This window comes from Physeter macrocephalus, chromosome 10 (genome assembly GCF_002837175.3).
Source record: "Physeter macrocephalus isolate SW-GA chromosome 10, ASM283717v5, whole genome shotgun sequence".
Classification (NCBI taxonomy): domain Eukaryota; kingdom Metazoa; phylum Chordata; class Mammalia; order Artiodactyla; family Physeteridae; genus Physeter; species Physeter macrocephalus.
The window spans coordinates 2,863,139-2,888,645 of record NC_041223.1 but is presented as its reverse complement, the minus strand read 5'-3'; the positions used below and the strand labels follow the sequence as shown (position 1 = coordinate 2,888,645).

The following is a 25,507-nucleotide window of genomic DNA, read 5'->3' as shown; positions in this document are numbered from 1 at the left end:
GGCGGGCGGCAGGGGCCCCGGCGGGGCGCAGGCGGGCACGGCCGCCTTGCGGGGGGCGCCCGGCTTCCGGGGCGGCGGGCGCGCGGCGGGCACCCCCGGGGCGGCGGCGGGCGGCGGCAGGGGCGGGAAGGGCATGGTGCTGCCAGGCCGGCGGGTCGTCAGCGCCCTGGAAGGAGAGGGGCGGCTTTAGGCTCGGCGCGCGGGGGGCCCGGCGCCCTCCCCGTGGGTGGCCGGGGTCGGGCCCTCGTCCTCGCTCCGCACCCACCTCGGTCCGGCCGCAGCATCTCCGGCTTCCTCAGGTCCCGGCGTCCACACCCAGGGCGTCACGCCAAGGCAGCCCTCCCGCCTTCCTTCCCCGTCCCCTTCGGGGCTCGTCGCCCGGCACGGCGGGCCCAGCACCGGCCGCCCGGGCCACGCCGAGCCAGGCGCGCCGGCGGGAGGAGGAGCCGCTGCGCCCGCTGGTGTCACGAGCGACTGGGCCGGGCGAGGCTCCCCAGCTGGCCTTCCACCGCCAGGGGCTAGTTTTAATCCACCAGAGGCGGGGAGAACCGGGCGTGTCCTGAGCCCTAGGCGGAGTCCTTGCACGTTGCAGAGAAAATCCTGAGCAGCCTCTCGGTGCCTTTAAGATGGTGGGCAAGGCGGCGGCGGCGGCGGGTGGTACCTCTGGCCCGGCCGGCCTCGCAGTCCGGTGTCGGAGGAGAAAGCTGGCTGGAGCTCAGAGGTGGGGAAAAGACATTTCAGGGAATCTTCCTGCTTTTGTTTTTATATAATGTTGATGCCACTGCTGAAAGACAGTCACTTTAAAATTAAAAACCTAGTTTTCCTTGAATAGGCGAAATAGGCCAGTTTCAGTTAAATCATGATACAGGAAATACCAGACATTAAGTTCTTTCCAGGAGTGATTCCTGTGAGCAAAGGAAGAGTATTTACTGCTGCAACAGTGGTTCAGAATGAATGAGACAGCTTCACTGTCAACTTAGATTCTAGTGGTAGAGACAGGAAAACACTCCTGCGATATTCAAACGTTTGTTGAATACATTAATAATTCAGTGAATCATGACAGAGCAATACGTCATGAAGTCAAAGTTTCATACAAGCAGTCCCTGCGTTACTTATGGAGAACTGTCGGTTGTTTAGATCTGCAAAAAAACATTCTCCATAGCATATGCTCTTCTGGGCTAACCCAGGAACGTAAGTAGGTTGTGGGGGGTATGGCCCCAGCTTAGCTAAGAGCATTCAAATGTGGGTAAACTCGTCGTATGTGACCAACGGCCCCAGCGGCCCCGCCCAGCCCTCCGAACGCTCCTGTTGTGGCACCGGCACCTCCCTGCGGTCGGTGGCCACGAGGGCACTGGTCACTTCCCCCGCTGCCTGCTCTCACGTGTCCCCACTGGGTCAGGCACAGCAAGAAGGAAACTTGACAGGTGACCAGAAACATTTCTCATGACGGCTGGGGGCGGGGGTAGGTTTAGGCCCCATCATCTCCACCAGCACCCTCAAAACTACCCCCCACCCCACCCGTCTACCTCTTCTCCATAAAATATGCAAACGCAGCTTCCAGACATGGCTGCCGCTGTCCTTCCTCTCATGGACCTTCTCCCCTTCCCCACCAGGGCCTCAGGGCAACCTGTCTCCTCCCACAGCCCTGGGTGAACACGTTTGAGACCGTTTAGGTCATAAGATATCTGTGTCGTAGGTCCCGAAATCACATAATGCATTTTACTCCAGGTATTTCTGGGTGGGTGTGGACTAGGTATGTTAGCCGTGGCAGCAGGTGGACACTCCTGCCAGGAGCGTGGAGGGCAGGAGATGAGGCGAAGCCAGTGAAGATGGGGGGACTGGAGGCAGGAGGACGAGGAGGGGCTATGGTACCACTTCTGCGGGCACAGCCCAGCGGTAGCTGGACGCCCAGCGATTTGAGCAGGGACCCCAGCAGTTCAAAAGCTGTAACTGTATCAGCGACTGGGTTGCTCTCCTTCCGATTTCCTAATTCTTAGGCTGCTTCAGAAGTAACGACCGTTGAAGGGTGAGGGTCGGAGGTGAGCATGGATTGGCATCTCGTAATTATAACAGCCAAGGGATGTGACTGACGTGCTACGTGGCAGGCACTCTCCTGACCCCTCTGACTGTCTCCGATCTACTAGAAAATGGGGGCTGAGGTGCGGAAACACCTCCCAACAACACACGGCTCCAGTGGGATGGAGATGAGGCTCGGTCCCAGCAATGGGGTTCCAGAGCCGCGGCTGAGCCATCACACTAGCGAAGGGAAGGACGGTCTTTGGGCAGGGGCGGTGGGGGAAGCAGCCCCCAACACCCACACCAGCAGAGGCTGAGCACTTTCCCCCGGGAGAAAGTGAGTCCTCAGTTTGCCCAGCACATCGACCAGACTGGTCACCAGGATGCTCCCAGTCCCCCCCATGTCTTGTCCCAGCCCAGGAGCCTGGGGACTTGGGAGGCTACAATCTGCCAGACCCCTGAGGCAGGAGAGTAAATGCTGAGTGCCTGCCCCCCATCACCCGCCCAAGTCGGAAGGGCATTCCTCTGCCCCCTCCCCGCTGACGGCCCCATAGTCCCCCCCACCCGTGGGGGAAGAGGAGTTCGCGTGCCTCGTGGCGGGTGGTCTGCTGTCCCAGGAGCCACAGGGGAGTTGGCATTTCTGAAGGGACTCAGGCCCGCAGACTCTGCTAAGCACCCAAATGACAGCATTACTGGTCCCTGCCAGCGACCTCTTCTACCTGAAACCTCCAGCCCCTCGAAAATTAGAGACTAGAAACCCCAGCAAGGGCCTGGGAGGGAGCCTGGGAAGACAGCACGAGTCTCGGCGCTGTCACGGGCAGCTGGCTGTTAAAGAATCTATTTACACATTCTGTTTGGTTGAGTTGCTAGCCGGTGACAGTTACCAGTAGGGCAAGTCACACCAGGAGAAGACTGCCAAACTTACGTTCAGATGGAAAAGGGATTAGTCAAGAAATATAGTCCAATTTAATTCGTAATTTACATAGGATTTTGCAGAACAAGCCCAGAACACAACATTGGGGCTAAACTGTTTATATATTAAATAGTAATACTTAGCATTAGAATACTGTGATAAGCTTATCAGTTTCACAGACATGTTTCTGGGATCACCAGAGTACAAGAATTGATCTCCAAAATACACGATGATTACATTTCACCTCGAGGAGACGAAATTCACTATTTCAAATAAACTGGTTAATTTGAAAGGAAAAATCAAATATATGCATTTGAACTGTCTACATTTTTTAGTTATGATATTTAATTTTCAAATTATGTTTATTCTATTTTCAAATTTCAAATAAACAATGACAATACTTTTCCACCGTTTGGAAATTAATGATAATTTTTTCTCCTACTCTTGTAGCAGAGTCAGTGTATGGACAAAGACTTTTCACTGTAACAAGCCTTGAAAGTATTTCCAGGATGAGTAAAGCAAATGCAGAAAATATTCCAGTCATTAAAATAAAATACCAAGAAGAGTATATCCAGGCCCAAGGAAAATTATAGAGGGTTACTGGTCCACAGGTTTGAAACTGAAAATTATGGAGGCTGTGGTATGATGACCCCGCTCTGCAAATAAGGGCTGTAGACATGCTCCCACTTCACACCTGGACCCCACAGATACATCCACAACGGACGTGTGCTCTTTATCACACAGACATGATGTGATCAACTGGTCATCACCTCGGAATTACCAGTTGATTAAATTACAGCCAGTGATCGCACCATAATACCAGGAAATTAGCCATTATTTCAAGAAATGTTTCATTTTCCTCATTAACTTTTTAGGTTCTTGGTTCTACTAAGGCATATACTTCAATGTTCAGAAAAATTTCAAAAAGGAAAATCAATCTTATTTTTCCAGTTACACCCTCTTCCCATTTCTATATTTTGATTCAAAGCATTTTACTTAATAGAGCGAGAAGTAAATGTTCTAGATCCAACATCCAGAACTAAAAGTAAATCTGAATTTTAAAACATGGAACGCTCATTCTAGTTTTAAAAATCCTATTTTATTACTGAGACATAGAGAATTTGGCCAATAACTGGAAAACACCTCCATTTCTCCTTGTGACACTGGTCTGTTACTGTGAAAGCCTTCGCGAGTAGAAAACATTTAGGAAACTGTTCAGATATTATTTGCTTTAGTCTTTCCTTTTTCCCATCATTAATAATCCGCTTTATCTAGATTACTGCATGAAACCTCTTGAGAGTTTTATGGGAGAAGAACCAGTAACACTTGCATTTTACAGATGAAGAAACCAAGGTTTACCCAAGTAGCCCCACAGCATGGCGGGGGCGATACCCGTCCAGGGAGTGAGAGCCCAAAGCACGCTCACCACTCAGCGCCAGTGGGTCTCAAGACCCCTTTACACTCTCAGGACCCAAAGAGCTTCTGTTCTGTGGCCTCTATCTACTGATGTTAACCTTGTTAAGAATTTAAACCGAGGGGCTTCCCTGGTGGCGCAGTGGTTGAGAATCCGCCTGCCAGTGAAGGGGACACGGGTTCGAGCCCTGGTCCGGGAAGATCCCACATACTACGGAGCAACTAAGCCCGCGAGCCACAACTGCTGAGCCTGCGCTCTAGAGCCCACGAGCCACAACTACTGAAGCCCGCGTGCCTAGAGCCCGTGCTCTGCAACAAGAGAAGCCACTGCAGTGAGAAGCCTGCGCACCGCAACGAAGAGTAGCCCCCGCTCGCCGCAACTAGAGAAAGCCCGCGCGCAGCAACAAAGACCCAACGCAGCCAAAAATAGCTTAATAATAAAAAAAAAAAATAGTTGGCTTAAGGATTTAAAAAAAAAAAAGAATTTAAACCAAGACTTTAAAAAAAATGTTTACTAATACATTTAATGAAAGTAATATTTTCTAAAACAAACAAGTCAGAGATGAGCGGCAGGCTCTGTGCTCCATCCCTGTGCGATCGCACGCCCACAGCCTCGTGACTCCGCTGTGCACTCACGGTAGAGTGAACAGTGCAGTGTCTTGGGGTCATTACCAAAGTGGACCCTGAGAGGGTCTCCGGGACGCCCCGGCATGTCGCTGGCCTGGGCCACACTGAGAACTGCTATACTGCCTGCCAGGCGGCACAAGGAACCCCCCTCCGATGTCGCAACCATCATCATGTCCTCCTCTTTGAAAGCAAAACTTAATACTTGGTTCCTTCTTGTAACAACCTGGAAAAAAGGGGAGCAAGTAGAAACATGAGATCAGACGGAAGAAAGGCCACAAGCTGTACTATTAAAAATGATGCGCCCTCAGTTTATAGTACCCCTTTTTCTTGCAAAGCTCAGGTTTTTAGATGTATGAAATGTACTTAAGAGTCTTCCCATAGGGCAGGGAGAAGCAGGAGGTGTAAGTCTTATTTTATCCTGTGCTCGGAACGTGTGTGCTGATGAACACTTTCTTAGAAACCCCAGGCCAGCGGATGCCTCCGGGAAACTAACCTGGAGAAATGGAGTTAGGTGGCTGCAGTCCTGGTGGAGTGAAAGAAATCAGGGTGGAGGACAGAAAAGCAGTGGTCCGAGCGGCCCTGTGGAGGCACCGCTGCTGTCACCTGGGCAGGTGTGCCTCGCTGGGGCCTCGCCGCCCACATTACCCGCAGGTGAGTGTGCTTTCTCAGGGCGGAGCCCTCCTGTGTGACTGCACCCCTGCTCACCTCCACGCATGCCATGACACGTTAAATACAAGCACTAGACAGTCTCCACGAGAGGCAGGTGGCGTAATGTGCTTCCTCACCCCACAAACGCCTCTCGCTGTAAGCTGTTCCTTAAATAATTCACTTGAAAGAAAAGTGCCTAAATTAAGGATGGCGAGAAGGCCGCTGAGGACGGCGCACTTTAACGCGGACAGTCCCACGTGGGCCGCGACTGCCGTGCGTGTCCCGTGCCCCCAATCCAGCACTGCAGGTGCAACGACAGCCTTAAAGCGGCTTTGGAGAAGCAGACCGTGATTTTAAATGACCTTGCAGATGTTTTCACGGCGAGTTCGTATGTCAAGAGACGGCTGAATTACCACTGGAAGAGAAGAACAGAGCGAAGTGCCCAGCTTCCTGGGTCACACGAGTCTGGGGACAGGGAAGACGAAGGATCTGCAAACAGGAGCAGCAGCTGTTTCTCCGCCCCGCCCCACGCCGGCCCCGGTGCGGGTCCTTCTCCCAGACCCCCATGGGTCCTCTGTGGACACTGCCACACGGGGCCCGTCATCTCCCAGCCCAGTTCCTGACGGGACGCCAGCCACTGGCGCCCCAGGACCTGCGAGGCCGCCCCAAAGCCCTGTCGTCGCTGCCGCTTCCAGCAGGACACCCTTGGCACCGCTTCCCGCGGAAGCTCCTGCACGGCCATCCTGACGCCCTCGGGCCTGTGGGGCTGGGCATCCCATCCCCTCCCGCAGTCCTGAGGGTCACTCTGGGGCCCCTCGGGGACAAGGCCCTGTGTCGCAAAGGCTCGCGGACATGAGTGTAAAGCAGCCTTTGCGACAGACGCCCGCAGGCTTCTTTGACGGTCCGTCTACGGAAGGCTGCTGCCGGGCACCTTCCGCTCCTTTATTCCTCGCGGCCGTCCTGCCAGGCGAACGCCGGGAGAAGCCCGTTTTCAGACATTTTCCTGCGATGAGGAAATGGAAGCTGACAGAGGTTAGCACCTTGCCCAAGCCCGAACAGCCAGGCGGGGGAGGGCCGCCCCGTGCCCGAGACACGCTGTCCTCCAAAGGGCGGCCAAGCTGCGGGCAGCCTTGGTGAAGGCCACCGAGCCCCGCCGCCCCTGCTGACGGCCGCCGCGGCCTCAAGCAGAGGCCCCTCGGGGCTTATGGCAGATTGTAACTTCCGCGGGGAGTGCCTCTGGGGAGCTGGCGAAGCCGTGGGACCCAGGAACGCTAAGGTTTGCACACCGTGCGGGGACGAGGGGAGCCTCCCCAGGGGCCCGCAGCACGAACGGCTCTCGGGGAGGCGGCGAGGGCGGCGCAGGCAGGTGCCCGGGCCGCCGTGCTCTCCGCGCGCGCGGCCGGCCGCAGGGCCAGCGGGGGCGCGGAGCTGAGGGCCGCCCTGGGGACGATCCTGCTGTGGCTTTGGACCTCCGACCACGACAGGCCCCCTCCCGAGGGGGACCCCCTGCTGCAGGGTTGCCGGAAGTAGTCTGACGAGGAATTCTGCGAGTTCTAACGAGAGACCGGCCCGCACCTGCGCGCAAGGCAGGGCCCAGCGCGGGCGCACCTCGGACGCCGCCCCTCCCCGCTGGGGGCACACGTGCACCGCGCCCACTCACGCCAACAGGCTCTGAAGCCCACTGCGCTGTGCCCCCGCCCCCCGTAGGGGACACGGAGCAGCTGCGCTGCCGCCGCCCGGCTGTCCCGGGGCTCCGTCCGTCCCTCCGGCACCACCTCAGCGGACCCAGGGACCCTGGCCGTGCCGAGGCCACGCCCCCTCCGCGGGGCACGTCTTCACCCGAAGCTGCCCCGCACCCTGTCCCGGGAGCCTCTGCAGCCCCAGCAGCGGGCTCCCAGCCGGCTCTGCGGACACGTGGCTCTAGAGCCTGACTCCAACCGTGGGCTCGCCTGGAGACGAGGACCCTGCCCAGGACGGGCCGTGTCCGCCCTCTGCTCACCAGCGCAGCCCTCGTGCTCGTCCCCGGCAGGCCCCTCACCGACTCTCCCGCACCCTCCGGGAGCGCGGCCTCCCCCGCTCTCCTCACCGAGGCCGGGCAGGCCGCCGGCCCTCTGCCCAGCGAGGTGTGGTGCTGGCCGGGCACCGGCCCCTCCCCTGCAGACGCGCCGGGGCAGCGAGGCGCCGGCGGGAGAGCTGAGGGGAGGAGGGGGAGCGGCCTCGCCCCCAGGCTCCAGCCCGGCCACGCAGGCCCTCCCTCCTCGGCGGCCCGGCCGGCCGGCGGGGTGAGAGCCGCTTCCCCGACCCCGACCCCGACCCCGACCCGGCCGGTCAGCTCTCCTCCTCGGGCGGCCGTCCGGGCCCGGGCCGGCTCTGTGCTCGGGCTCGCACCCTGAACAGCAAGCACACTGGTAAATAAATGCTTTCATTGTTACGCGGCCTCTCATCCTCACAGATCTGTGCTCAGCCCCATTATTAGGACAGAGATTGTATCCTACTCGTTTCTTCCGCAGAAAGACTGCATAAGTGCCCAAACTAAACTTTATTCAACTGAATCGATGTACCACCCACTTAAAACATAAATTTGATCAAGAAAATGTTTTTCCCAAGTGTGGGTTTATTTCAAAATTATAAAGATTTATATATTATTTTTATTACATATAATTAGCAATTTTTAGCTTATAAAAATTTCACATTTAAAGTTTTTATTTTAAAAAGATATTTTTAAAATGTTGACATTTTAAAACCACCAAAAAAGCTGACTATATCTTGCAGCATAGGTTTACCCTTAAATATACACATCTCAGATGCTGTTTAGAAAAGATTAAAAAACTGGCTAAAAATCATTTACAGTTGGCAATGATTAAAATCTCCTTATCTCTGGAAGAGCATCTTAATGACACAAAATGAATTTAACGTCACAAGCATTTAACAGTTTAATTAGCATGTAGTTTTTATCAGTATACACAATGGTCTTAAATGGTCAGTGCGGCTGTTTTTTTTGGAGTGATTAATGTATCAGGAAAAGTATACTTCACCAAAAACAGAACATCGGCTTTCAAACGCTTTTTTCAAAGAGTTTCTGATTTTTAACTCAGCAAAGAAGAACAGCATTTAATTACCGCATCCCTGGTGAAAAAACAAAAGAGGAAAAACAAGATAATAATCTGCCTCCCGAGTGAACTTGCAAAAAGATTCCTGCCGAGAGACACACAATCACCTTTTCCCATCAGAACTCAGCGGAACCCCCAGTACCTTTCCGTAATTAAAACTTTGTTGAATATCACTTGAAATCAAGAACTGACACATGGAAATAATTTGTTAGTTGCTAAAATGGTATCTATTTATTTAGAAATCTTAACACATATGCTAATTTTATTATGAAGAAATAAATGTAAATACCAAAAGCAACAAAAGTATTTTTAAAAAGAAACAATGAACTGGATTTTTAAAAGCAGAATGTTTATAACTGTGTCCCTAAGAATTCCAAAAAAATGCATGTGAAAAACCTCATTCGCCTTTCACATTTCTCTTCACAACAGTTAGTCTGAACTGTTGTTATATTAATACGGACTGCTAAAGGCGAACACCAACAGACTGGAGATGTACGGACAGACTGCATGCTGCTCTCAAGGGCAGGGTCTGACACTTCTGGGGAGGGTGGTCACTGTCCAGACGCCCTGCCCTGGCTGTGAGCTCCAGCTCTACAGCAGTGGACATCATTTTGGGGCACCTTCTCCCCTCGGTGGGAAACAGCAAGAGCTCTCCCAGCTAAGGCCCTGAGGACTGGCCAGTTACCTCTGCGCGCCTGTTCTAAGCCTGCTCTCCTTTAGCCGACCTTGCTTTGCTTTTTCTCCTTGTAAGCGTTCATCAAAAAGAATCATCCATTTGAAAATGAATAAAAATAGAATTTCTATCAATTTCCTTCACTGTTCATACCAGGCATACAATCCTGCTGGTTTTCCTAGCAACCTATGTTTCCAAATTTCACAAAGAAACAAAGCTGTGCCTCAACAGAATATTCCTCCAAATCCGTCAGATTTAAGCCTGCAATTAAGTATTTGTTTTTTCCCCCACAATTAAATTAGTACATTTCTCTGAAAAGATACAAGAAAACGGCAATTACCTCTTGACATACAGAATAAATACGTTTCTACTGGCTTAAAACAAACATTTCTATATCAGATTCATTTTTTCATTAACTTTTTTTTAAAGTAGAATTTATTTTTGCTGAAGTCTCCATATCCTATTTACTGAATACTTGCAGTCATGGAGGGATCTAGAATCTCTTGCCAAAATTCCCTAACTGCAAATGTTCAGGTGGTAAATCAGAAGTACATTCCCAGCCTACCTGTTACATCTGTTCAACATGTTTTTTATTTGATGTGGCAAGCTTCTATTCCACTCATTTAAAAAATAATTTCCTTTTGGGAAAAAAGTCAAAGGCAACCAAAAACAGCCTTTTAAATCATATTTTAATTTGAAAATACTAAAATTCACATGTCTGTGTAAAGAGAATTAGAGGAGCAGAAAAAAGACAGAACTGAAACAAGCTCACCTTGCATACGGGATGTATGACAGACTATACCTGCAAGAAAAATAAGAACGTTGAAACTAAATGATGTTTTCCTTTTTGCCAAATGGCCATATTCTAACACCATAAAAAATGAAGCAGCAGACTACTGCACACTGATTCTCAAAGTATGACCCCTGACGGCATACAGCATCACCAGGGAACTTGTTAAAAACGCAGATTCCTGGGCCCCACCCACCTCCTGAATGAGAAACTGCATCTCAGTAAGCAATGTGCTTTTAACAAACTGATTCTGATGCCTGCTGAGGCCTGTTGTAATAAAAAGCCTGTTGTAATAAAAAGTTACCCCTTTCAAGTTATTTTTAAAAAATAAAAGCTACAGGGCTTCCCTGGTGGCGCAGCGGTTGAGAGTCCGCCTGCCGATGCAGGGGACGCGGGTTCGCGCCCCGCTCCGGGGGGATCCCACGTGCCGCGGAGCGGCTGGGCCCTCAGCCCGGGACCTAAACGTAGCTTGGGGAGGGGAGCGATCAGGAAGCACGGAGGGGAGGACACACCCGGGAGAGGCAAGGGCAGAGCAGCCTCGCCGGGGAGTCGGCTCCAGAGTGAACTCCCTCCCTCGGCAGGTGCTCTTCAGCAACACCAGGCCAAGGGAGGGGTTTCCCGCCGTGCCCTCGGCTCATCCTGGGACTCGGCCTGGACGTCAGGGTTCGTGTGGCACCACCTGCATCTCCCAGCATTTCTCTTTCCCACGTTAGAGAAGAAGTGAACGCAGCCCTGCGTACCTGGGCAGGCACAGCCCCCAGCTCTCCGCAGCTCCCCCACACTTAGGCCCCCAGGACACACCGCAGACCTCAGGCACCGGACCTCTCAGGAGGCCCTTCCCCTCCAAGGCACAGGCTTACCTGCCCCGGTAAATTGCCAATGACCTTCCTAGGCTTACATTACAGGCTCAGAACAAAACGCGTGGCACCGCTTAGGAAATTTTAACTTTCTAATTAGTGTAAGACTTACCAGGTCATTGACAAGAACTGCAATATGCAGAATAACAAGGCCAGCCCCTTCTTATGCCACTGACAACAGCAAAGACAAAGAAATAATGAGTTAAACATTTTTTTAAAAAATATTTTTCACAAGCAAGTTCAGTTCCTCCCCTTCAAAAATATAAACGATAGCTCCACTTATTTCATTAAATCCTAGTATGACAAATTTAAGATTCAGTAGATCTGAGAATTACATATCCATAAATTGTGTCTTCTTTCTAGAATTCTGATTCCATTTATTCAAATGCTGCTATGTACATGGCATTAAACATTAATGAAATAACTGTGCACGGGCCGAAAGCATTAAATCTCTTTCATGTTATGTCCTTTAAGTCAAGGTTAACCTTTCTAAAATGCCCACTTGGTTATTAGATCTGTATCCTATGTGGAATTTAAGTATCTTTCTCATTTGCACTTGTTCATTTTCTTGAGTTATTTCTTGAACTAAAACTGTATTTTACTGTGATCTTCTGGAATAATGTAAAATAAAGTTTCCACGGTTGTTTTAAAATGATCTATTTTTAGAATTTCTCGTCCACCTTTATTTTAAAATTTTATTTATTTGCTTTTTCACTTATTTTTAATCTACTGCTTATCAACAGACTGCTGGACCTCTCCAAACCAGAAATCAATTTTCCATAGGGATATGTGAGGACTGTTTACGAAAGAAAATTCTTTCAAGTTATCACTGGGAAATGAGGTATTAAGTGCATTCTTGCATAACTAAAGTCCGGTCCTTAAATCATCAAAATTAAAAGCAGAGCCTCTTTGATGAACGTTTCGGAAGTGTGTCGTATGCCACCCCGTCTTCTTTAAAGTGTGCAGTGTTCTTGGGAGCTCGAGGGCCTCCTCAGGCCCTCTGGAGGTAGATAAGGGACAATAAGCAAATGCAATGAAGAAACAGGAGCATCAGCGAGTGACCTGAACTGTAATAACGTAACTTCTCTGAAGGCTAACGGAGAGCCGTTCACCTCATCCGTGAGCGGGGCAAGAATAATTTAAGTCCTTTTGTCCCTCTGTGTTAATTTGTTTGGGTTGGTTCTCTGGCCCTTTCTCCTCACTGCGTGGACACCCTGATGCTCACGACGCACTCCCCACCCTAGAGCCACAGCGCGTGAGGCTGTCAGCACAGCAGACAGAGCACGCAGACCCTCGGCGAGGGCCTCCCGCGACCCCGGGCCCGAGAGAGGGGCCGGTCTGACCTGGAGGCAAGCACGAGCTCACTTCTGTCTGTTTAAGGGGGCAGAATCCACTGCAAGCCTAGCCACTAACTAGGTTTTAGGGACACTCAGTCTTTGGTGGGTTTTACGAGACCAGACTTTGAGCTCCTTGGAGATGATGGTGCCGTGACACTCTACCTGGTGAGGCGCCACACAGTTAGTAGAAAACAGATATGGCTGAGGTAACCTACCCAAAGAGCAGCGCACAGGGTAAGTATGAAACACAACTACAGGAAAGGAAAGAGAAATTGTCAATTAGAGTCTTTTCCAAAGCTTAACAAAAATGCATACACTATTCTGCATTCATCTGCATGATAAAACACTAGAGAACAAAATTAATGAGACCGTTTACTCTAGTTGTCCTTATATATTCCTGAGTATTATTTTAAAGTCTGTGACTGCTGCAATATTCCTTGGCAACTGAAAGCACATAATAAATCACCTGTTGACTAAGCCAACAGAGAGACTGTTTTAAGAATGAATGAGAGGGATAGCAGCTGTTGTTGTGGATTTATGAATGCCTGCGCTAACATTTACTATTTCAACCCGCCACCACAGGACTCAGGACAACCGCTCCTGTACAGTAAGCTCTGTTTTATTTAGCTTTACATAGGAACCTGTTACGACGATTTCACACAGAAAGGCTGCACTGTCATTCCACACCCATGTGCCCCAGAGGAGGCAGGGGAGAGACGAGGAGAGGCAGGGAAAGCAGTGGGGACAGGCGTGGAGACGGAGGCCTAGGTATTTGCGCAACAGTCCCAACAGGGGAGTGACAAAGGCCAGGTGACAGGCCACCGAAATTAAGCCAACTCTCCCTGAGAAGCCTCATATGGACCCAGAAGTGACCCGTCTTCCAGGCCCACCCTCCAGAAAGTACACACAGGGGTCCATTAAGGTGCTCCATGGGGCCTGAAAATGAAATACACGCAGCTCTCATTTTCACGTGCAATACACAGAGCTACACTGTTAGAACACACGAAAGAAAACAGGATTCACCCAGCCAATCATTTTAGGTAATGCTACATAATCCAACTCTTTAAACACACAGCCTGAAGAATGTGACTGTCATATTCAACACGAGAATTAAAACACCAGTACCTCACAAAGTAATGCAAAAAGAAAAAAAAAAACTGGAAAAAAGTTTTTAAAAAGTATCATTATTTACTTACAAGCATAACAATCGTCGCAAGCAATCTCGTCGTTTCAAACATTTTCTTCAGTTGTTTCACGGGTCCCATTAAAAAGCATGTACTATTTGAAACGAATAAAAGACATGAGAGAGGGAGCTATTAACTTGTCCGGCTATGTAAAGTTAAGTACTTTTAAGACAAGAAATCCTATGTTAGTTTAATTAGAAAATCTCACGAAGTCTGTTGCATTTTTCCTTAACATTAGAAGGAAACGTTAACCCCTGTCTTCTGTGACACAGGACCGCCTCTCACAGATCCCTCACAGCGCCGGCGAGCGCGACGCCGAGGCCGGCCCAGGCTGACAAGGCACTCTGATCTCCGTTGGTGCCAATTCAGCCACTGCTTCCTCACCTCTACGCACGTTACCCGTCAGAACAGGGAGAACCGCCCCACGAGCACTGTCGGCGCAACGCTTCTAAGGGCAAGTGTGCAACTGCGCCCTCAGGCCTCTTCCAGGCTGCGGTCTGAGGAGGGGCTTCGGGGCGAGCCCAGGAGAGCTGACCGAGCTTGGCCGCGGCTCACGCCCCTGCACTGGGCGGCACCTCTGATGCAGAACATCCCCGAAGAGGCAGGAGCTCACCTCTGAAAGCCGAGAGCTCGTAAATGTGACAAGTACGCTAACAGACACCAACTCCCCCAGAGATGCACCCGAGGCCCCCGGGGGGACTCCCCGAACGCCCAGTGCACGGTCCTCGGAGTCACTGCCACTGCGTGGCCCCGTCCAACTCCTGGGCCCGGCACTGCCACCCCCGATCTGCTTCCGCCGCTGGTCGGCTGGGCACCTGACAGTCCCCTTGCCGAGGCAGCTACAAGCCGGGACTCCGGAGGACTGTCGGGTGGGAACCAGGCCTGGTCACCTCACTAGGCACCTCCCCGGGGAGAGACCCCCCCCCGCCCCGTGCTACTACACCCTGCTATAAGATGAGGTGATAACAGTGCCCACCCCACAAATGGGGTGACAGACACACAGCACTTAGGATAGTGCCTGGCACACAGTAAGTACCTCCAAATGCGGGCTATTCTCACCATGAACACTCTATTATGGCAGCTGGCACACAGGAGTCTAAGCACCTATTGAATGAATGTAAATTCTGAATTCGCAGTATGTATAGATCTACAGAAATATATCCTATTAGAAAAGAAAATTTTGATAATGATAGCAAATGAAATATTTTGAGAAGCCAAACTTCTGTACATACCTGGCTAAAGCAGCAATATTTCCAAGGGTATAAAACACTGCAAAAAGCTTTATGCCACCAGGAAGCCACAGCAATCCTGTTCCCTGAGTTAAGATATTATAATTATTTAAAAATAATTTTACCATTGTAATAGATTAAAATATAAATGTGCTACTATAATAGTAATAATAGAATATATATATTATAAAGTTTATGTGTAAATGTGTTAATATATAGTCTCTAACTATATAGTTTTTTTAAAAGTAGTTAACTTTCAATGTTATTTGCTAATTTGAATCTTCTGCCTATTTGCATATAAGTATATATAAATGAGCCATTACATAACTTTCTTTATACATCTGAGTAAATCTCACTCTACTTAAGTATTCTTTTTATAAATGCCAAGTCAAAAATCTAAATCACATCTAAATTACTGACTGCAACTCTCCTAATACACACTGATCTTTCTTAAATGAAATTATTTTAACAATCCATAAACCCCCAAAATATTTATCTCTGCATCTTTTTCTTGATCTCTACCCCTTTATTTCAGGGGACTAAATAGGTCCCATCAGAACAGTCCAGATAAAGTGGACTGCTTGTTGGGACTAAATGGAATGATCAGTCTCACACAAAATAGAAATTACGAAGCAACGTATAGCCTTAACGCACAAGAATAGAGAAGAAGACGCCACTGGCGAAGCATATGGCAAACCACTTCAGCCTGGTGTTGAAACTGAGGGACGAGGCGTCCAGGACCTGAGGAAAGAAGGGGAATTGGGACGTGTCTTTAAATCACCACTTGCCAATCTGATGCTTTATACTACATTAAAGCAAAGCTTCACGTTAACATAGACAATGAATCTGTTTCACTCTGCACACTGTAGTGTTAAGAATATTACGGTTCCATGGCTGTGAAGGGGAATATCAACAGGTCTGGGAATGAGACGGTCCTGAGGAGTCACTGTTAACTTTGCCAGGTGAGATAACAGCATTGTGTTATACGTTTTTAGAAAGCTCTCACCTGTCAGGGACAGGAGAAGCACTGATGTGGATGAAATGACATAAGCTATGAGACACCTCATAAAATACTCAATGACTGAAAAGGAGGGGAAAGATGAAACAAGATGGGCAAAATGCTGACAGGTGTTGAGGCGACTCATGGACACACGCCTTCTCTCAACATCTCTATGTCCGAGGGCGTCTGGGCAAAGTCCCTACACGCAGAGCCTGACACAGGGACTGTCCTGCTGGAACCTCTCTGGGGGGAGCCCTCAGGCAAGGGACGGAAGCGGGACAGAGAAGGGGAGGGACAAGTGCGGCCCTGCTTGCGGCTGGAGCTCAGTGAACACCACACCTCACTGTCTGTCCTGCTTGAGGCCAGGCCGCCCTTCTGGAACCCCCCTCCCAGCAGCTGGTTGCTGGCTGCAGGCTACGGGCGGAGGGCAGGCTGCTGCAGGAGCTCCAGGGTGAGCACAAGGGGACAGCTGTGAGCTGCAGGGCGGCGGGCACGTCCGCCCGGTGACTGGGACCTGGGGAGCCCCCGCAGCGTCTACCATGGGGCACATCTGACAACCTCAGCTACAAGTCACGGAAGCCCTGGCGTCCTCACAACCGTTATTAGAAACGCACTTTGGAACACGTGCGAATTAACTGCAGGGGGACAACATCCCCGCCTGTCACGCGGACTCCAACCAGATTATGGGGCCGCACTCCACACACGGCACACGATAATGTGGCACACAGTAACGATTAAGCACACATTTCCTTTCACTGAAGTACAGATAATATTATATTATATAAATATTACATTAGTTTCAGCTGTACAGCACAGTGATTCAATATTTTTATAAATTATATTCCCTTTAAGGTTACTACAAAATAACGGGGATATTTCCCTGTGCTGTACAACACATCTCAGCTGCTTAGCTATTTTATACACACCAGTTTGTAGCTCTTAATCCCCTCCTCCTATATTGCACCTCCCCCCTTCTCTCCCCACTGGTAACCACTAGTTTCTTCTCTATACCTGTGAGTCTGCTTCTGTTTCGTTATACACATTTGTTTTATTTTTTAGATTCCACATATAAGCAATAACATACAGTATTTGTCTTTCTCTTCATTAAGCTTAATACTCTCTAGGTCCAGCTACATTGTTGCAAATGGTAAGTACACATTTACATTACTAAGTACACCATTAAAACTCATTTTCCCAACAAGGCTGAAAAAGTATCAACAACAGATGTTTCAAGAAACTTTAGAAATATACAATAAGGATTTACATTCCAAAATTATTATTAACTTGTATTATTGTATGCTTAAAAGACCACATGCTTATAATGTATTTTCAAGAATAATGATGCAAAAATACAAAGTTTTATATGCAAAAGCTCAAAATTCCTTACCTCAATAGATTGATCTGTGAATCCTTATGTAGCATGAAAAGTAGATAAAAACAACTAAAGATTCTGTCAATGTAATATCCATCACTTTTGAACACATTTTAAATATTTTTTAAAATCTGCTTTAATCCACAGACATTCTTGTTTCCAGCAATGTCATCTGTTTATACTAAAACTGATCACTGTATTTTAAACAAAGAATGAACCTGCGTATAAAAACATCTAAATTTCATTTTTATCTGATCAGGTAGAATACACATAGAACAGAATAAACCCTGAAGACTGCATATCTCACAGGGAATGATCTACTGGTTTGTAAAAAAGTAGAAACGGTATCCTAAGTAAGCAGGGTTTCCAAGTGGTCAGTGCGAATACATGATGATGTGAGGACTCAGAGTGGAAGAAGCATCTGTTTTTACTTCCTTTTACAAGTTTCAATCACCCCATTGTTCTTAAGTTCAACTCAGTATTAAGCAGAGTCATTTGTATAATAGATATTTTTCCTCTTATTACCATCAGCCAAGTGATCTTTAAATCAGAACATGTAACACATTCTTTCCATTTGTAAATTTGGAATATTTGATCCACAAGCAAATGACCTGTCGCAAGCCCTTCAGATTGTCCAGGATACAGAAACAAATCACAGATTCCCTAACTCCCCATTGGGAAAATGATACAGCGCCCACCGTGCAAGAAAACCAGGCACTGCCCTGTCCATGAGGGAGACGCAGGGAGCCCTGACCCTGCAGACCCGCGTTAGCATGAGCTCGTAGGTGTGACGTGCTCGTCCAACGGGATCAGGAAGGAGCCCACCAAAACCAGCAACTGTTTTGATCTTGTAAATTTAGTCTTAGCAAAAAAATACACTGAAATTGCCACCAGTTATTTTACTTATTTGTTATCAAAGGAAGAGGAAGCAAAGAATAAACCTCGTGAGAGCGGAGTGACTCTCCCATTCTCCGGTGCCCTCTTCCTGCTGCAATAAATCAACCTCACCTGGAACTAGAACTTATTAAAAAAAAAAAAGTTGGAAACAATGGAGGAAAACGTCTTCACCGCAGCACCAACATTACAGGTGAAAGAATGAACCCATGGCACAGACACGAGCTGCCTTCCTAGGGGATGGAGAAGCCGGGAGGAGAAGGACAGCATCGCAAGGGAACAGCGTGGGCACCTGGGCCTGGCTCCCGGGCCACCACCACTCGAATAAAGGGAACCACCGCATACACTGAGTTCCTAGAACTGCTCCTCCAGAGACAGCGGTGGCCAGTGAGATAACGAGGAGCAGACAGCGAGCACAGAAGCAGGGCCCACGGCCCTGTCCAGCGCGGTCGTGGCCCATCTCCTCACGGCTCCCTCCCCTCAGGCAGAGGCTCCTCGTGGCGTCACCTACTGCTCTCGCAGGCACCCTCTCTCACCCAGGAGCCCCGACCACAGGTCCTGCCCCCGGCCCTAGCAGTCTTGGGTGCTTTCGACACCCACGTGGACAGCCCCGCCTTGCCGTCCCCCCCTCCCCCCTCCACGCAGAGACCCGGGGACTCGTGCTCCCCGAAACCCCTCCGTCTCCAAGTCCAGGCCACACTGCTCTCCGGCTGGCTGCGGCCCTCGCCCCCGCCCCCCCCCCCCCACCCACGTGGACAGCCCCGCCTTGCCGTCCCCCCCTCCCCCCTCCACGCAGAGACCCGGGGACTCGTGCTCCCCGAAACCCCTCCGTCTCCAAGTCCAGGCCACACTGCTCTCCGGCTGGCTGCGGCATTCCCCCCGCCCCCCCCCGGGCACTGATTCAAGGGCTCCTGCCTCGACGCTCCGCAGCTCCCGGGGCCCTTAATCCCTCCTTCACTTCAATACAAAAGCAAAAGTTCCCTTTCTGCTGCATCCGCCAGCGCAACCCTGGCACGACCCCAGCCCTCCCTCCTCTTCCGCTGGCCGGGGTCACACAGCGCGACACGGCACCCTCACCAGGTCACAGCCAACCTCAAGGGGCCCTGGGCACTGCCTGCCAGGCAGCCCAAGGGCGCTGTTGTTTAAGCTGACCCGCCTTCCCACTGTCACCCACTGGCCCTGCCAATCCACCTCCATTTCAACCCTCCAGTTCCTGCCCCGGCACCTCCCCAGTCAGCAGACACACTTCCTCTATTTCCCACAGAAAATGGAAGCCCCGTGGGGATGCCCCGCGCTGCTTGCCGCTGCCCAACACCAAGCTCACCTTGGGAACACCCACCCTCCCTTCCTGGCCCCGGACCACCGCACGGGGACAAAGGCCAACGAGTCCGCCCTGCCTTAGAGGCCAAGCCCTCTGACGTCCCAGGGAACTGACACGGCTGGCTTTCCTCCCCGTGTACAACAGTGAACCACGTTCTCGCGGAGACCCGCTTCCATCAACCTGTGAACATGCGTAAGCCTCTTCCATCTTAAACAGACAAAAAGCCTGACTTCACCCTCCAGCCTCTGCTCAGGCATTCACTGATTCACTCAACAAATACCTACTGGGCGCTCCTGGGTGCTAAATGCCGGGTGAGGGCCTGGCTCTTGGTGAAAAGGCACGGGGGGAAGCTGCCGGGCCCGCAGCCCCTGAGAGGAGCCGCGGGCAAGGACAGCGACTGGTCCTGCCCTTTCACCTCCCTGCACCCCAGCCCCGAGGCTCCCAGTCTGAGGCCCTTAGGAGAGCTCCCTGTGGGACAGGGGACACAAGCCCCTCCTGACCCAACCCCCGCAGCCCTCCCACTCGCCCTCCTCCCCCGACCTCAGAGTCCATAAAACTGCCTGACCCCAGGCCGTCGCTGCCCCATCAGACCCCAGATCACCGCCCATTCCTGGAGGGGGGGAAATGGAACCCAAGGGAGCCCGGGCGTCCCTGGGCTGGTTACGTTGCAGGAAGTGATTTGCGGCTGAATTACCCCTTCATTTGTGGCTCTGCTTGAGTTGTTGAGCTAGTCTCTGCCAGGACCTGGCCCTCTCCAGGTTTCCTCAGTCTCCTGAGCTCCTCACTGAAAGCTCCAGAGGTCAAACCCTGGGCCTTCTCCCTTTTCTACTTACCCACAATCCCTTGGTTATCTCAAATACTTCCTCCCATGAACTCTAGAATCTGCACTCAGATGCTAGCTGGCATCTTACTCAACATCCAGATGACCCCCCAACGTGCGCCTTCCACGTCCCAGTCAAGGGCGACTCCATCTCTCCAGCGGCTCAGGTCAAAACCAGAGGCACCCGGGCTCCTCCAGCAGCACTCTCACACCCAACCCGTCAGCTCTACACTCGAACCATTTACAGAACCTGGCCACTCTCACTTTAAACCACCGTCACTCCCATCTCCCTGACCCGGGCCTCTTCCCAGGACCACAACCCTAGTCCTCTGACGAGGCTCCAGCTCCCACTCTTGCCCCTGCACTCTGTTCTCCACAGACCAGCCAGGGCGACCCTCTAAAATCCAAGGCAGTCACATGCCCACTCTGCTCAAAACCCAACGGCTCCGCAGCACGCTCAAAGTAAAGGCTGAAGTCCTTACTGCGTCCTGCAAGACCCCACAGGACCTGGAGCCCACCTCCCACCTTCCCGCTTCCCCAGCCCTTGGCTCCAGACACCCTGGCCTCTTGACGGGCCCTGAGCATGCTGAGCGCTGTTCTCAGGATCTATATTTGCATGAGTTGGGGTATACTGACTTGTACCAGCTGCCCAGATACCCCAGTGCTCTTCAGATCTATGCCGTGATGTCAGCCTAACAGACACATCTTCCCTGAGCATCCAACGCAACTAGGTGGCCCCAACCTCATCCACCTGCTTTACCTTCTTCCATGGCACTTATCACTGGCTGACATATTTTTATATTTACTTGTTTATTAACTGTTTTCCCCAATTAAAATATAAGTTCCACGTAAGGGAGGCCTTTGTTTTGGTCACTGTTATAACACCAGCATCTTGAACAGAGCCAAACATATGCAGGCACCAAAATATTGGTTGAATGAATAAATGATCACCTCCTCTGAACTCACTGCACTTGCCCATTCCAGTCAATCACTCGAATCTTTGGTCAATGACTTCTCTACATAATTTTTCTCCCCTCTAGAGAGTGGGCTCAAGAGAAGTGGCACCATCACCTTCATGCCCCAAGGTTTAGAGCAGCTCAGTCTAACAGGACTTTCTGCAATGGAATGCCCCAAGCACGCACTGTCCTATGCAGCAGCCACTAACTTACTTGCCCACCCAGCACCTAAAACGTGGCTGGTATGGCTGAGAAAGGAATTTTAAATTTTACTTAACTTAAATTTAAATAGCCACATGTCACTAAGGCTACTGTTTGTATAGCACAGACCTAGAGCATAACGTGAAGCACAAAACAGTGGTTTAATAAATGAGCTGGGGGCTTCCCTGGTGGCGCAGTGGTTGAGAATCTGCCTGTCAATGCAGGGGACACAGGTTCGATCCCTGGTCTGGGAAGATCCCGCGTGCCACAGAGCAACTAAGCCTGTGCGCCACAACTACTGAGCCTGCGCTCTAGAGCCCGTGAGCCACAACTACTGAGCCTGCGCTCTAGAGTCCGTGAGCCACAACTACTGAGCCTGCGCTCTAGAGTCCGTGAGCCACAACTACTGAGCCTGCGCTCTAGAGTCCGTGAGCCACAACTACTGAGCCTGCGCTCTAGAGTCCGTGAGCCACAACTACTGAGCCTGCGCTCTAGAGTCCGTGAGCCACAACTACTGAGCCTGCGCTCTAGAGTCCGTGAGCCACAACTACTGAGCCTGCGCTCTAGAGTCCGTGAGCCACAACTACTGAGCCTGCGCTCTAGAGTCCGTGAGCCACAACTACTGAGCCTGCGCTCTAGAACCCATGAGTCACAACTACTGAGCCCGCACACCGCAACTACTGAGCCCACGTGCCACAACTACTGAAGCCCGTGCGCCGCAACAAGAGAAACCACCGCAATGAGAAGCCCGCGAACCGCAACTAAGAGTAGCCCCGCTCGCCACAACTAGAGAAAGCCCACACACAGCAACGAAGACCCCACGCAACCAAAAATAAAATAAAATAAATAAATTTATTTTAAAATAAAATAAATAAATAAATGCGCTCGGTAAGCCACTGCTGCCTCATGGACGTTTCTCGTATTACCATCTATGGGTTCTTGTATTACCATTACGATTGACCAAACTGGTTAGAGTTCACTTAGCGCAGATGCCTGGCTTTCAGTCTCTGAACCCTCACAGACTAGTCCAGAACCCTGTTCACAAGAGATGCTGATTATGACAAGGAAGGAAGTTAGGACAAGAGAAGGGACAAATAAAAGGTCCTTATGTAATACCGTTTCATTTTATATGTTCCACTTCTGTGACAGGCAGGCAAGAATTTGTCTGCATACAAATAACAAAGATACTTACAAAGCAGTTCCTGCTGCACTATTTTTATGCCTCCTTTTAAAGGAAGTAAGCCTTATCAAGTCTCGTGGGTAAAGTACGGAGACAAGGATTGTTTTTCAAAAACAACGCTTATGAGGGCTCAACAGACAACTTTTAATTCAGTATTATTTCACTTCCCAATGACCTGTGCTTTTTTCTTTTCTCCCTCCAGTCTCCCTCCTTCCAAAAGACATACACACACTCACAGCACCTCACTTAATTCCAGAGTCTAACGGATGCAACGAAGCCTTAAGATTTCAGCTTATGCAGCTGGCAGGACCTGCACACCTACTGCGCTGCCAACCGGAGTTCAGAGTACACACCAGGAGCAGAAAACCAAGCGGAGGCTGGGGAGAGCAGCACGGGGGCAGATGGGTTATTTGGGAGAAGAAGACAGGCGGCGAAGTACGTTCCTGAGAGTCGCAAGGCCAAATGGTGGGGGAGGGGGTGTCTCAAAGTGAGCTTCTGCAGACTACATGGAAACCTGGAAAGCGCCCCAACTTCTTCCCGGGAGGCCCGTGGCGTCCTCCCGCAACACCTCGGCAGGTAGAAGCGGCCCGCTGCCCACGCTCCGCGGCCCCGCCCCAGCACACGCTCACCCCGGAGGCCGGGGGCAGGCTCCCTACCTGCGTGGTCAGGCCCTGCTCCTCGTCGTCCTGGCCGCTCAGGACTCGCCGCAGCTTCTCCATGGCCCTGCTCCTGGGGCCTCAACGGCCCTTCTCGCCCGCCGAGAAACCCGGAACCGGAAACTCTTGGGGCCGACCGGAAGTCCGGGTATCCCGCTTCCGGCGCGTCGGCGCGGCCCTTGCGGCCTCCGTAGCAGCGCGCGCATGCGCGCCGGGTTCCGCCGCTGGCCTTTGTGGGCCTTGGGGCCGAGTAGGGGACGGTGTGCGCGCTGGCTGCGCTGCCCGCCGGCCCGCGAGGCGGAAGCTGTCAGGGAAGGACGCGGAGAGCCGCGGTCACCCGCGCTCGGGTTCAGCAGTCGCTGCCTCCCACCTCCGGGAGTCGGGACCCAGAGGTGCGCACAGCCGTTGCTTGTTGGATGAATAGACCTACGAACGCGGATCCTCACGAGTGTCCTCGAAGCCGCGTGCCTCGGGCCCACGTCCAGGCCTGCGGACCCGGGCTCCAGTGCCGGGACTAGAAGTCTAGCTCTGCAGACTCAGGTCCAGTACTGCGGCCCGGAGGCCCCGTGCCCTAGACCCGCTTCCAGGCCCGACAGAAGAAGGCTGGGGGCCCTTGTGCCAATACTGGCAGGGATTCCGTTCTAAACTGCCATTCTCCGAGTATCTCCGCTCGAAGGGAGTCCGGGGACAAGGGGCAGGCTTTGGGCGTTGGTGGTGTAACAGGGAAGAGCTAAACACGGCTCCCTGTTCCGTTTGTTTCTTTGATCAGCCTTTGCTCTTCGTCGCTTTTGTTGGTGTAATCATATACATATATAATGGCCTGCCCCAGGGAACCCTGCCCCTCTGCCTGAATGTTAAACTAAAGCGCCTCTCTTCGTTTCCCAGGGAGACAGTCTTGATTCTGCCCACCTGTGGATGGCTGCCAAAAAGAAAAAAAAAAAAAGACATTAACGCATCCCCCCACCCAGGCTGGCAGTTCCAGGGGATATTTGCAAAACGTATGGCCTTTTTACTTTACTTCCTCGTCTCTAATCCTTTTCTGTGCTGTAAAAGAAACTGGCATCCAAACTCCGATAAGGTGGTTTGTTGGAGACTCTAGTCTGCCATTTTCTCAGTCTGCCGGTAGTGACTTCTTTTCTCTCTTATTCTCTACCTTGCTAAGGAGAGATGAAAAACTAGGGCTTCCTGTACAGTGTGAATTCCAGAGAATCCTGGAGTTTTCCATAAATACACTCCTGCTTTCCAGTTTGGTGTGATCGTGATGAAATGCCTACTGTTCTGTTTTATTACATCACCTACTCCGTTCCTTCCCTAAAATGTGACAATTAAAAGGTGGAGCCCCAAAGGCTTTTATTGTCCATCCTTGCTGCCTTCAGTAGAATTTAATCTCAGTGAGATAGAAAACATATGGTAAGACCCCTAGAAAAACAGATGATACACTTGCTCTGATAAAACAGTCCAATGTTCAGCATCTTTTAGGTGGAAAATACTTACATTTGGCCTATTTATACTGAAGTGTGAGATCCTATTCTTTTGTCCTTAACTTAAAAAGATCCGAAAGTAGAGCAGAAAAAATGCTATGAAATCATAAACCTTTATGCTTCTATAATAAAAGAGTACATCTATACATTCTCTAAGTTTTTTCCTTTTGAAGTATAGTAACTTTAGTTTTCCATATGCAAAAAGATGAAATAAACTGATACCTCTACTAATGGGGAGAAAGCTTTCCAAGGATATGTGAAGTTGAGCCATGGAATTTGCCAGTGTCCAATTGTGTTTAACCTAAAAAGGGCAATTTCATAATTTTCAACCTGTACCTGGGTGTAAGAAATTTTACTTAGAAAATAATATTGAAGATTTAAGAATGTGATTTGGGCCTTTTCACTTCTCTTGCCCTATGAGCCAAGCTTAGTTTCCTAAAAAATAACACCTAAAATTTATTGAAGGCATAACGCAATGGAGATAATTGAATAAGAGTCTAGGCTCCATAGTCAGACTGCCTGGGTTAGAATCCTGGCTCCCCCGTTTTGTAGCTGTGAGGTTTGGGGCAAGTCAACCTAAACTCCTGTTTCGCTTTCTGATATGTGAAAATCAAGGTGATAATAGTTCCTATCTTGCAGGGTTGTTATGAGGATTAAATAAAATCATACATCAATCGATGTATTATTTTATTATTATTATTATTATAATTCAGGGGTTCTATATTACATTATTATTATTCAGGGGTTCTATATTACAAATTCACCTACCTGCCAAAATGTATTTGTAACCCCGAGATCAGTACTTGCGGCACTTTCGCGGTCACCCAGG

At 50.4% G+C, this 25,507-nt stretch overlaps 1 protein-coding gene across 2 annotated transcripts in view; it reads right to left on the bottom strand.

Moving 5' to 3' along the window:
* The window catches only part of SFT2D1 (SFT2 domain containing 1), a 65,474-nt gene extending 42,149 nt beyond the window's left edge, over positions 1-23,325 (bottom strand). Inside the window, exons 1-8 of one of the 2 annotated variants that reach the window (XM_007107826.2) lie at positions 23,198-23,325; positions 15,452-15,538; positions 14,801-14,883; positions 13,581-13,662; positions 12,600-12,635; positions 11,160-11,218; positions 10,173-10,202; positions 8,212-8,743 (exon numbers count right to left, since the gene is read on the bottom strand). In XM_007107826.2, coding sequence (XP_007107888.1) covers positions 8,704-8,743; positions 10,173-10,202; positions 11,160-11,218; positions 12,600-12,635; positions 13,581-13,662; positions 14,801-14,883; positions 15,452-15,538; positions 23,198-23,260 — 480 coding nt within the window. In that variant the 5' untranslated portion in view covers positions 23,261-23,325 and the 3' untranslated portion in view covers positions 8,212-8,703. Of the gene's footprint in view, positions 1-8,211; positions 8,744-10,172; positions 10,203-11,159; positions 11,219-12,599; positions 12,636-13,580; positions 13,663-14,800; positions 14,884-15,451; positions 15,539-23,197 lie in introns of those variants that run through there. The other variant, XM_028494767.2, reaches the window with a different exon arrangement.
* Between the last annotated feature and the right edge of the window lie 2,182 nt (positions 23,326-25,507).